The sequence below is a fragment of the Platichthys flesus genome, chromosome 20 (genome assembly GCF_949316205.1).
Source record: "Platichthys flesus chromosome 20, fPlaFle2.1, whole genome shotgun sequence".
Classification (NCBI taxonomy): Eukaryota; Metazoa; Chordata; class Actinopteri; order Pleuronectiformes; family Pleuronectidae; genus Platichthys; species Platichthys flesus.
The window spans coordinates 11,711,208-11,724,106 of NC_084964.1; the positions used below are offsets into that span (position 1 = coordinate 11,711,208).

Below are 12,899 nucleotides of genomic sequence, written 5' to 3' on the forward strand. Positions count from 1 at the left end.
AGCCTTGACTCTGGCTGGGGGCTGACATCAGCAGTCATGTGGCAGCAAAGGAAGCAGGTGGGTTGATGTGTCGCTGGAGCCTGGCTCACTGGGTTCTCTGGTGATTTCAGCAGCGAGAGGAAGAGCAGACACACACCGCTTTGAAGAAGGCGTCTTTTGCATCCGAGGGCACACCTCCATTCACGAAGAGAGAAAAGCATCCATTTCTGTTTGGATCTCTTTTTAAGGTCGCTATATAGCTGTGGATTTCTTGAGACAAGCCTGGATCAATTTTATTGGATTATTTCAGATTCCTCGAGAGACTTGAAGTATAGGGTTTGCAAAAATAATCTCTTATCAGATCCAGTTTGATGATGTAAAATCATGTATAAGACACACACATAAAAAACACAAAAGTACACAGCGACTGCTGCAAAAGATCTATATGTAAATATCAATAAATCAATAAATCTATATTGTATTTGTGTGGCCCACATACACAAATCACAGTTTATCTCAGGGCTTAACAAGGTGCGACATTTTCTTTCCTTAACCCTCAACAAGAGGGAGGAAAAAATACCAAGAAAACCTTATCAACAGGTGGAGATAAACTAAGAAACAGCTTGTAATGTAATGAAAATGTGCATCAATGTTTAACATATTAGCACTTAGGAAAATGTCAGAGGAGGGAGCAGCAATGGTCAAATGAAATGGAGGAGTTATTGCCAGTAATACTTTGTCAGTCGGGCGTATTATATTTCAAGCAATCTTGAGTGGTGGAGTGGTTCATCCACTGACCAGAAGGTCAATGGTTTCGATTCCAGTCTCCCCATTTGCAGAACACATGCAGAAGTGCCCTCGGGCAAGATACCAAACCCCAAATCGCCTGTGGTGACTGTGTCAAGAGTTCTAAAGAAAGTGCACTGCAACATTGATGCAACACTGTGACTGTGTGTGGATGTCAAACCTGTACTGTAAAGTGCTTTAGATGGTCTTCGAGACTAGAAAAATGCAATCTAAATAGATACTTTTTACCATTCACTCAAAAGATATGCATGTTTCAGTTTCCAGAAATCCCACCGCTGTACATTCTTCCTGCAGGAGGTGGGTTCCGTGTGCTGCTGATGCACTTATCGACAGGAAACTCAAAGTGAGTGCAACATCGCCTCATAAACATTACAGGAGTAGTAAAAGGGCAAAGGCTATAGGTGCCGGGAGCATTTTCCCCCTGATCACAAATGTTCTTGTAAGAGCCGAGTGCAGACAGAAAAAGGATGAGTAAGGGAAACACGGTGGAGTGCAGGACGTTTGTTCTTTTCTTTTAAGTGCATTTAGAATTAGTACTGACATTATGTTGATGTTAAATGAAGCATTTAAAGCTGCAGAGGGGATGCTGATGAACACAGAGCCGGTTTTATTAATTCATCGTCTCTTCCTTTCTTCCTTTTCTCAATGAGACAACAGCTGACGTCGACAGTTCTGCACTGTCTCCAGACAGTTTCACTTACGTGTGTTCAGACTGTGTGATCCGTCAAACTCACTGCCAACGAGAGGCCGCACCTTCCTCTAAAAGGCTGTTTTCTACACACACGCACAAAATAGTTAACTCTAATGTTCAAGGGTTGAGCAGCATAGATAAAGGGGTTTAGGTCAGAGAGGTGTATGGGCTGGAAGCTGTCGAAACGCAAAGACGGGCCTGTAACACAGTGGTGGATTCAGGATAAAACATTTTATCAGCGGCCATAAAGGAGCCACTATTTACACAGAGTGGCCAGTTATATGTCCGACATCCATGCACAATAACCCGACCTCCGTAGGCCAGAAATTAATTGTTGACTGTTTGACCTATAGTCACACAGGCACAATTGTTGTTCAAGCACATTGTGGACTTCAAAAATATGTTCTCTGTCCTGCCACAAGTTCACAGGACTGACCAAGCAGCCACAGGCTCATATGAAAAGGTTTAAGGTTTTTATTAAAATATTTAGTCCAGCCTGTGCACCACATCGCTTCTTATTCATTTACCGCATCCCTAACTCCTGCCGTGCCATCCGAAATCAGTCAAATGCAAAATGTACCCGAGTGTTGAACCTGAGAATTCATAGATAATTCAGGCTGTTCAAGCAGCAGCCAGAAGCTTCTCAGCAAAGACTAACTCAGCTTTTATACATCTACTAAAGGAGCTACAGCATTTAGCTCCGCACAGCAGATGTTGTTAAGGGAAACAACACAACAAGACACAGTTATTTTCATGGCAAAGCATTATAAACATAAAATTAGGATAAATCCAAAAAGACGGACCCAGTCCAATAACAACCAGACTGAAGATCACTGCTCATACAGGCCAATTCTCCAAAAACTGAACCCGCTCCCTGCGTCGACCGACCAGACCCAGACTGGCGGTGGGTTGTCCACAGAATGTAGATGCCACTTTCTTCGTAAACCTGCATGAATACTGGATGTTCCAACTTTGTGCGCACACAGAGCGAGCAATAGTCAAAACGGACACATCCACCGTCGGTCTCTTGGCGGCAGCACAGTGCAGCTCATGCATAAGGAAGTAGCAAGCGGCGGACCTTAGGAGACATTGTGTGGTCAACAGCAGAAGGGGGGGGGGGGGGGGAGCAGCTGTGTGACGACAGCCGCTGTCTCATTGGTTTGCCGTTATTTCCTGTAAATGTCAAGGGCGTCTGCTGCACATAGAAATGAGCATGCACTGTGTCTCTGGCTGAATGGTGCACATCAGGACTGTATTTCAGGGTTAACCCAGAGGATGGTCGGCCTTGAGGACCGACAGTGAGGAACTGGTGCTCCAATATCTTTATCGATGTCGCCCATCACTTATTGAAAAACAGTGTCCACTGAGAAAGATGTCACTTTAGAGTTGAAACTGAGTGATGCACAGAACATCTTTTATGTTCAGCGGTTGGGATATAATATAGGATTTTGTACGCAACACTAACACAAGACACACAAATCAAAGTTTGCAAAGGTGCCGTTTCATAGCTGCGTGTTTGAAAACCCACAGACCCCGAAGACAAATGTCAATATTGACTCTAATCGCCTGCGAGACACAAACCCAGTGCAGGACGACTGCTAGCCACATTTGTATTTGTTTTGTATTATTAAGCAAGTGCCATGTTAGGGGCAGCAGCAGCAGCAGCAATTCCTCCAGTGGCATCCTGATATCTGTTAAATGAGAGGATGCAGCCTGATGGTCACGTGATTACCATAAAGGAGAGGAAACTTCCAGAAAGCTTGTCTGTAAAGAGACGGTGTCACAACTCCATTATGTTTCTCAATGACAACCGACCAACATTTGATGGACTCATTTATTAAAAGTCATAAAAACTGTATTGATGTGAAGATGTGACAAACAATGTTGGTATATAGACACACGACATCCACCTGTATTTACAACTGATAGATTGATTAAAACAGGATTTTGGGGGTGGTCTGCTTCTTATTTCATGATTCCATGCGTCCAATCACAATAACACAGGCCTGCAAATCAATACGGCACTAAAATAAATCTGAATATTAGATAAGATGGAAAGATGTTTTTCATTTAAATCGAAACATTTAATGAACTGCTCTGTTTGTCAACACAATGTAGAGTCATGAATGAATAATGTGGCTTTGTACATTTATAGACAATTTCTCAGAAATAAAATGTTTGTCAATAAAGTTGGATTCTGTTTTCTTTTTTTTTCAGTTTACTGTGAATGGATTTCCTGAAAACAGTTGCTTAGCTTTGAAAATGGTTTTCTATAGACTGTACCAAATAAAAAATAAAAAACTGTTAGTATCAAAACGTTTAAATACTCAGTTTGGCCTCAACAGGTTTGAGTATATTCTCATAATTTGCTTTCATAAATGTCCCTTATATAAATCCTTTTACAATATACCCAGCTGCCACTTTATCATATACACACAGCTAGAACTAACCAATTGTAATTTACACACCAATAGTAATTCTGCCAACATTTAGTCGTATCCTCGTTATCTTTTTCAAGACACATGATCTTTCAAAAGAATACAAGAAACCAGGTTATTCACAAGTATGTATGTACGAATATATATATATTTCTTTTCGTACATAAATGTTTGTGAATATATCAGCCACTATGTTCTGAACCAACAGTGTGTCCAAATAACTGCATGAGGAGTTTCCTGAAGCCGTATTTCTGAAGACAGAATAAAATGTTTATATCTCCAAAAAATAACCACGACAATCTATGATTCATATAAAGAGTGAAAACTCATGAATGTTCCCAGTGCAAACAAACAACAATATATATATATGCAGATATCCTGTTAGAATAATTGTTTTTGGTTGCATTACCTGTAATCATTTTAATTATTATAACAAATTATGTCCAACTGTGTTCTATGAATCACAGCTTTCTATTTAACAAGTAATCCTCTTCAAACCCACATTGATGCATAGATTAGTTTTTTCTTTCCTGAGAAGTTAGTCAGAGCTGTTTGCTGTGCGGCGTAATTCAATTTTTTATGAAGGCTCTAGTTAATTCAAGAGACCACACAGCTTCAAAAATAGTCATGCCAACTGTTTACAGGCTCCATTTTTAGATGATACAGTGGTAATATGAAGGGAAAATTCTAGTGTACTTTGCAGCAGGGGTGGTAACATTTTGATATGAAAAGAAACTGATGAAGGTCATTGTGCCGCAACACATTGGTGCATTTATCTTTATTCTTTGCCATGAATGAGCCAGACCAATAGGATGTATTTCCATAAGAGAGATGCCTTGGTTTATTTCTTATTGTATCAAAATATGGGTTTTGTCTGTCGGGAAAATACATTTAATACATGTAAATTATTCTGACAACTTTCTCATGTGACGTTCTCTCACATTCATGTTAAAATATATGCTATGTGGAAATTATTCCAAGAATTGTACATGAATGGGTCCCCCAGATATTTTGTCTTTTATGTAGGGGGTCTTTGAAAAAAATTAAATGATGTAGTCTCTCTGTTTTAAATGATCAGGAAGCAACAGCTTCTCTCAGTGTGCTCTTGATTGTAGTTTCACAAAAGCCTGACAGGGGGAGACATAAGCTCCACTGGGAGCTCATGGGATACCAAGGAATTCTCTGTAGCAGAACACCCCGTGTCATCAGATGAGTCAGTACCTGCGTTCACATTTACTCTGAGGTCTGCTGTGCATCAGCCACAGGCCCTCGTGGTGTCTGACCCAGCTCTGTGCACGGAGCCTGATTTAGAGCCTGGAGGCTGCAGACCGAGGGCATCTGCTTCAGTTCAGCAATTGAGGGCAGAGTCTGCATCAGCTTCTGGGCAGCAAATCACACTGACACACTGCTGGCCAACAAGGAGCCAATTCCCTCACATCATTATACACAAACAAACTGGAAACAAATAGAAATGGTCAGACTTAACTGCATTAAAATAGCCACAATTGTCCATCACTCTTTTTTGTTTAAGATTTTGTATGAATATTGATATTAAAGAATGTTCAAACAATCTGTGCAGGGCTTTGCATCAAGAACAAAGCCAACCATGAGACATACTTTTGACTTGTACGTTTGTTTTAGAATTATAAAGAAATACAATTTTCATCAGCCTGAGGTTTCCATAAACTTAGGACTAGCCTGGACTCTTCTGACCTAGTTTAATTTCTACTGTGAGCGAGGCACAGTATGAATCAAACATGGGCGGCAAATTACACTCACTCACGTTTAAACACATACAAAGAAAAGCACAAGTGTGAAACCCGACTGTGATGATGCATATATTCAACATATGATGCAGTTTATAAAAAATGCGAAATCCTTACGCAAAAAACAATAATGAGAAAGACTTGAGATTTTAAATGAAAGGATGATGATGAGATGGACATCGGGTCGTGTGAGAAAAGCTAATTGTAATATCATAAACATGAAATGTTGACCTTCTGCTTCTGGGGTCAGTTCGAGACAAATCTAAATTGTTTCGATATTTTCACGTTTGTCATTGTTAAAAATAAAATCACTGGTAATTTTATATAAAAACACAAAATGCAATAAAGCGACAGAGAAAGACGTCTTGTGTTTTAGTCACACTTTTCCAAACATACAACTCTTGAGGCAACAAGGAATCAAATCACAAACCGAACGTCTCTACAATTCATACCAGACGTTGACCCATCCATCCATCATCTATAACACTTATCCTCTGAGGGCCACAGGGGAACAGGAGCAACTTCCATCTCATAGTGATACTGATACACTCGCCAGGACTGAGTCTCAGACCCCAGCGTAATATCAACCATTAATTCTCTGACACCAGAGACATGATTTTACAACTACTCAGTCAAGGAGAAGCCTGGACAGAGATCTCTGGAACACCAGTGTCTAGCTTCTGGGAGTAAAACTGGGAGAGGGTGGCTGGCAGAAAGGTTCAGTGTAAATAAAAGCTCTGATCTCTCACAGATGTTAGACACACAACAATCCTGGGTTTGCTGAAGTCCTGGTGAAACCACCAAGTCCTTTTCATCCTGGAACTAAAGATACCAGGCTGAGTCACACATTTATTCTGTATTCAGAATGGCTTGTTTTTCGTCACTCTCTTGTGATAGATCTTGAGAATCACCCTTTTAAATCGTGGTAACGGTTCTGATGATTGGAGATGATATGTCCTCATGCAGATTGGCTGTCAGTTCATAAGCCCTTGGGCTTCTTGACTTTGCTCTTAGGGGCCCTGGGTTTTCGCTCACTTTTCTTGTCTGAGTCTTTGTTCTGGTGACTGGCTTTAATCTCTGCTTCCCAATGTTTTCTGACCATCGTGTACAGCCTCATGGTGGCCTGTGCGTCTTGGACCTGGAGAGCAGAGAATGCAAGAAGAGAAAGATGAACTCCAAGATGTCACATTTTGTGTGTTTTATTTATAATGTTACTACTATAGCTGTGAGTTCAATTGTGTTGAAAATAGCAGACGAGAGTTTTGTTTGACATGCTGATGACTTACAGATGAATGTTCACCCTGCTGGACCTTCACGTTGAGGATTTCTCTACAGAGAACTTTCAGTGAGGGTCGACCCGTCTGTAACAAGAACATTATCATCATCACTATCACTTCAATGTCACGACTGACTCAAAGATCCTCTGCAGTGCTGCTGGTGGTGAACCATAGACTGTGTGTAAAGATGGACGACATGACAGCTGCCAAAAAGTGGAGCCAAAGTATCTCAATCGCCACCTAGTGGCTGGCTGTGGTAGAAGTCATAAACCCTTTGCCTTTTCATTACATTACATTACATTTCATTTAGCTGACGCTTTTATCCAAAGCGACTTACAATAAGTGCATTCAAACCCGAGGGTACATACCAAGGACGACAAGAATCAAGAAAATACAATTTCTTCAAATAAAGCAAAACTACAAAGTGCTATAAGTAAGTGCCATTTAAGTGCTAGTAAAGTGTTAGTTTCAAAAAGTTGTTAGTGTTTTTTTTTTTTTTTTTTTTTTTTTTCATTCAAGGTAAAGTCGGAAGAGGTATGTTTTTAGTTTTCGGCGGAAGATGTGTAGACTTTCTGATGTCCGGATGTCAATGGGGAGCTCATTCCACCATTTAGGAGCCAGGACGGAAAACAGTCGTGTTTTTGATGATTGTTTAGCTCGCAGTGAGGGAGCAACGAGCTGATTGGCCGAAGCAGAGCGGAGTGAACGGGGTGGGGTGTAACGTTTGACCATGTCCTGGATGTAGACTGGACCGGATCCGTTCACAGCATGGTACGCAAGTACTAGTGTTTTGAACCGGATGCGAGCAGCCACTGGTAACCAGTGAAGGGAGCGGAGGAGAGGAGTAGTGTGAGTGAATTTAGGTTGGTTAAAAACCAGTCGAGCTGCTGCATTCTGGATGAGCTGCAAAGGTCGGATGGCAGTAGCAGGTAGACCTGCTAGGAGCGAGTTACAGTAATCTAGACGTGAGATGATCAAAGCCTGGACCAGAACCTGCTAATTTTCATATTAGCAGATGGTATTTGGACCAAACTAAATAGTCGAAATACAAGTCGAATAATTTTTTTATATGGGATCAGAGCCATATAACACTGATCTACGTTTAATTTCCAGGTAAATTTGGGTTTAATGGTTCAGTTCATGATTGACAGCTGAGGCTGACTAGCAATTAGTCAAGCACGTGTGTCAGCGGAACCTTGATAACGTAGCTCCATCCCCCTCTGGCTTTAAAATGTAATATCCGCAAGATGGCGGGGTGTGATATTTTGTCTTGATAGTTAGAGGACGTGGCGAGACATCACCCATCTTTATCCACGGCCTATGAGAATAGCCACAGATCTGAAGGAGTCACATTCCTGAAGTTTGTACACATGCTCACATAATTACCTTAACTCTCTTCTTGAAAGGTTTGTACTTCTGGGTGTCCCGAATTTTCTTTTTTGGGTGATCCAAGAGTAAAATCTGAAACGTTGGTTTAAGCCAAGTTAATACATATTTACATTTATTTGGAAAACGATCAAATTAATTTCCTTTCAGATAAAACCCCCTGGCTACCTTTAAGTCATTGTGAATGGCATGTCCCACCACGATTCGGCCTTGCAGGATCTCAGCCACCTCCTTCTGCACGGTGCGCACATCCTCTCCTGCAGTTTGGAAAACATACATCATACAATTGGCATGTGAAGACTATTTGAAAGCAATGATTTATAACTCCTTAGTGTTGATTGCAACTCATCGCACAACTCACCATTTTTGATGTCTTGTGGTCGGATGCCGCTGACGGCCGTCCTGTAGTCCGTCACCTTCTCGGTGGGTTTGACATATTTGTCGTAGATGCATTTCCCAAAGTGGTTGACGAGGGACACGCGCGCCAGGATGCTGTCCTCCCCGTCCAGACCCACTCCCACCATCTCACAATCGATAGCCACAGCTCTGGTGAGGCTGATGATGGCGAACCAGGGGATAAAAGAGGAAAGTCATCACTATGACGTCAAACTGCCTGAGGAGTTAAAGCTTGGCAGAAACCCTCGCTCTAATGTTGGTAAATGTACTGAAAAGATGATCTATCTATGAATTTGTTTTACAAATCAAGGCAGCTACAGGGTCAGAGTTGAATTCACAAACCAACCAAATCAGGAAAATCCACACCAAACAAGTTGACAAGTTAAAACTGCAAGGTGGTTTATTACCACATTAGAAACTAAATAGGAATCAGTGGCTGCGATGAAGTTGTAAAAACACATTCAGCGCTCTAAACCACTTTGAAAATAGTTAATAATAGTAATATTAACTATATATGCAATGTTAAGAAATGTAAAAAACTGCAAACATGGCAGTAGGGTCGTTTAAAAGCACAAACACATGTCTCTCGCTCATGGTACAAATCTAATGTCACTGCAGCTAAAGTGGTGCAAATGCTTTATTCAGGTCATACTGGATTTATCCGTTTATGACTCAAACTTTCGCATCAGAAAGTTGTTTATGGCGGAATTATGAATTCAAACATTCTTATTCCTATAAGGAATGACTAAGGTCGTATTAAGGTGTCATCCTGGGCTTTATCTTTTCAAGAATGATGAAAGAGGATAATTGTATGAAAAGTTCTTGAAGCACATCTCTGAGACACCAACACTCACCCCTCAAAGGCTTTCTCCTTCACCAGGGCGCTCTCTGGGTCGCTCGACGGCCGGATGCCCTGCTTCTTCCTCATGATCTCCGCTGCCTCGACTCCCACCGTCGCCTCGATGTCGTCGGGGTCCACGTCATCAAACCACAGGTCGGCTCTACGGGATCAGAGAACAGGGTTATATTTATTCGTCACCTAAAATATCAGCAGGAGTTAAAGCGGTGTGTAAACTTACTCTGTAAGTTTCGTCTCTTCGACGACAGGCTTCTTTCTCTTGGCTGCACGCTCGCTGTTCGACTTCCCAGCGTCTCCTTTCCTTTTGGGGGCAGTGGACGGTTTTGTCTGCGAGACATCGGGAACCTTCAAGTTGTCCTTGGAGACAACACTGTTAGACGTGCTCTTGTGTTTCCCTGTTTTCCCAGCGGATGTCTGCCCTGCACCTGTGTTATCGATCTTGGCGGCATCTTTAGAAGAGTTCTCTTTAACCTTCTTTTTTGGCAGCGCTCCATTCTGAGGTTTCGGTGTCACCGGCGGTTTCTGCTCCGGCGGAGTGGATTTTAACTTCTGTGAAAAGGATTTACAAAAGGTTATGAACAATCTTCAGGTAGGGAAAGAACAGGACAGGAGAGTAGGGAGACAATATGCAGACACGGATCAGACTCTTACCTCCTGCAATATTTTCCAGTTGGCAGAGAAGTGCTGGGCGTCTGTAGGAGGAAGCACTTGCTTGTTGGGAGGAGGCCTCCTCGTTTTCACCTTCTCCTCGTACCAGAATTTATTTTTCTTCTTCGCGCTGATGATGTTTTTGGTTTTGGACACGGGCTGCTTTGTTTTGGCTGCAGAGTCGCTTGTCTTCGGCTTCACCTTCGACATCATGGAGAATTCTTGTGGATTATTTTCTAAGTGTGTGTGTGTGTGTGTGTGTGAAGTCCTCGCTGGTCCCAGTCCTCAGCCACGCTGGACCATCGCAGATCCGTCACTTCATCAACAGGCAACGTTAAAAATAGAAACGATTAAAACTATGTCACTGCACAATACTTGTATTTACCGTGTTAACACTGAAGTAGAGAGAGTTGTCTCATAACGTCATTATTACCTGATTAAACTGCTCTCTAATAAACTCCAGGTGCCCACGAGCCATGCTGCAGAGTTTGTTTCCGATATGTACAACGCGCTAACGTGTCCGACATACGCTAGCGTAACATGCGCACGACTTCTTATTCGCAAAGCTACAAAACACAATTGTTTAGGTTAATTTGCAATGTCGCTTTTGGTTTTCAAGCGTAGAATATCACTACATTGAAACAAATGGCGCTTTAAAGTGTTTCTTTATATTTTAAATGATAAAGCCGGACCAATATATTTGACGACAGTTTCTAATCGAGCTACATATGATGTGGGACGATTTGTAGGAAAGATAGCCGGTCGCCGATACTGTTTACGGAAGTTCTGTGGTCAGGAAGAGAAGGAGACTGGTAGGAATTGTGATTTTAACCTGTTTTATAGTTTACTTTAGTTCCTTTATTTATATTTTAGTTAAACAAATACACGTAGAGAACGTAAATATCCAGAATTCAGTGAAAGGGTGGCAACAGGAAATGATTACCTTGAGATATTTGTATGAGAGCTGTTGGCAATAGCGAGCAGAACCACATTCTTTTATTTACAGTTGAGTATCCCCTGTTCACTTCCTGTTTGAATTGTATATCGTGTTGTTTGGGTCGCTCCTCTTCCTCATGTGTGTTGTTGGTTCTCGTTTTCAGATGATGGTGGAGAACTCCCCCTCCCCACTGCCTCAGAGAGCCATCTATGGTTTTGTGCTTTTCCTCAGCTCACAGTTTGGCTTCTGTAAGTCTGATCATTCAGTATGTATATTAACTAACTGAAGGAGGGCTCATTTATCATTATTTCTCTAATTCTTCAGGGTAAGAGGACTGTTAATGAATGGAGTGTCTTGTCTGTAATGGGACTGTCTCTCCACAGATCTGTATTGCCTGTGGGCTTTCATCCCTGATGAGTGGCTTCATTCGATAGGACTGACGTACTGGCCTCAGAAGTAAGTGGAAAACACCGGGATCTGATATTGTCCGTTAATGAGTTCTGTTCCTGAAGGTTTGCTGACACATTTAGTCTTGTGCAGGTATTGGGCTCTCGCGGTGCCGATCTATCTGCTGGTTGCTCTGATGATCTCTGTGCTGTTGCTGTTCGGAGTCAACATGAACAACACGGCTCCACTTGACTCCGTGGACAACATCACAGGTGAGGACATGTCATGCATTGACATGGACAATGACTTGCATTACAGGGGCTACTGATATTAGTACTACTATACAGTTTAATTTCCTCAGCTACGAGTAATAATGAGAAATATAACAATTATCCAATAGAGCTCTAAACCTTAATAGTATTTTAAAAGCTGAAAGTATGATGTAATGTATGTGCTTGATTGTTTGTTTAGCTGTGTCTCACACTCTCAGCTCCATTTTAGTATAACAATTTAATTAATAAATGACAAAATACAGTTGAGCAAATTTTTGGAATCAGGTAATAAACATATATTCACAAATAATATTCCTTAACACAGCATGAAAGGTGGGGGCATTGCACACCATAAACACAGACTTGCACTATGTTGTACACAATGATCAAACGCAAATATACGTGTCAAGGTTCATCTCCAAAGAACATATTGATAAAATGCTTTTACGAGAAGAAGAGTATGTCTCAACACCTCTTATGTCTCCTCCCATCACAGATGTGTTTTCCCGAGGCCAGATGACAGAAAGCAGCAACCACAAGGGGCAAATACCCAGACTGAGAGATGTTCCCATCAGCGAAGTCAACCAAAGGTTCTACTTGTCCCCCAAATGACGCCAAGCAGAGAGGAAGAAGAAGTGAAGCTGCTGGGGATTTATGGGCAGACTTTTCTCCATGTATATAAAGGAAGAATAATGCTTTCATTATTTATCCAGGAACAATGCAATATGGCTCAAAGTTAGACTGAGTGAGTCAAGTTTTACTGATGCTAAAAAATGATATTTATTTTTGTGATGTAACACATATCATCATTGTCTGAGCAAATTGTCCATTGGATGAACAAAGATAGCTTCTGGTTATTTTCTATTCATGTGACGTTTTATATATTGAACCATTTTGTGCGATGATGATAAACTATGATATCTTATAAACTACAAGTATCTTCCATTTGCGCAGTGGCGTGGGGCTGGCTCATCCCTCTGTCATGAGAGGTGTGAACTTGCACAACACAGTCGCCTGCACCAGGAGCCGCCCTTGGATTCTAGTTTTACTTTAATG

The 12,899-nt window shown here is 41.5% G+C and overlaps 2 protein-coding genes across 2 annotated transcripts; one reads left to right on the plus strand and one right to left on the minus strand.

The window, feature by feature from the left end:
• Positions 1 to 5,740: 5,740 nt before the first annotated feature.
• Positions 5,741 to 10,758, minus strand: rexo4 (REX4 homolog, 3'-5' exonuclease). Its single transcript, XM_062378597.1, has 9 exons — positions 10,681 to 10,758; positions 10,251 to 10,563; positions 9,820 to 10,148; positions 9,595 to 9,741; positions 8,706 to 8,899; positions 8,513 to 8,601; positions 8,345 to 8,419; positions 6,968 to 7,042; positions 5,741 to 6,819 (listed from the first exon to the last, which is right to left on the minus strand). The coding sequence occupies exons 2-9, from the start codon at positions 10,458 to 10,460 to the stop codon at positions 6,661 to 6,663; spliced, it is 1,278 nt and encodes a 425-aa protein (XP_062234581.1). The 5' UTR covers positions 10,461 to 10,563; positions 10,681 to 10,758; the 3' UTR covers positions 5,741 to 6,660.
• A 187-nt stretch (positions 10,759 to 10,945) lies between these two features.
• On the plus strand, positions 10,946 to 12,707 carry pigp (phosphatidylinositol glycan anchor biosynthesis, class P). Its single transcript, XM_062414002.1, has 5 exons — positions 10,946 to 11,059; positions 11,348 to 11,432; positions 11,568 to 11,640; positions 11,725 to 11,843; positions 12,340 to 12,707. The coding sequence occupies exons 2-5, from the start codon at positions 11,348 to 11,350 to the stop codon at positions 12,453 to 12,455; spliced, it is 393 nt and encodes a 130-aa protein (XP_062269986.1). The 5' UTR covers positions 10,946 to 11,059; the 3' UTR covers positions 12,456 to 12,707.
• The last annotated feature ends 192 nt before the right edge of the window (positions 12,708 to 12,899 follow it).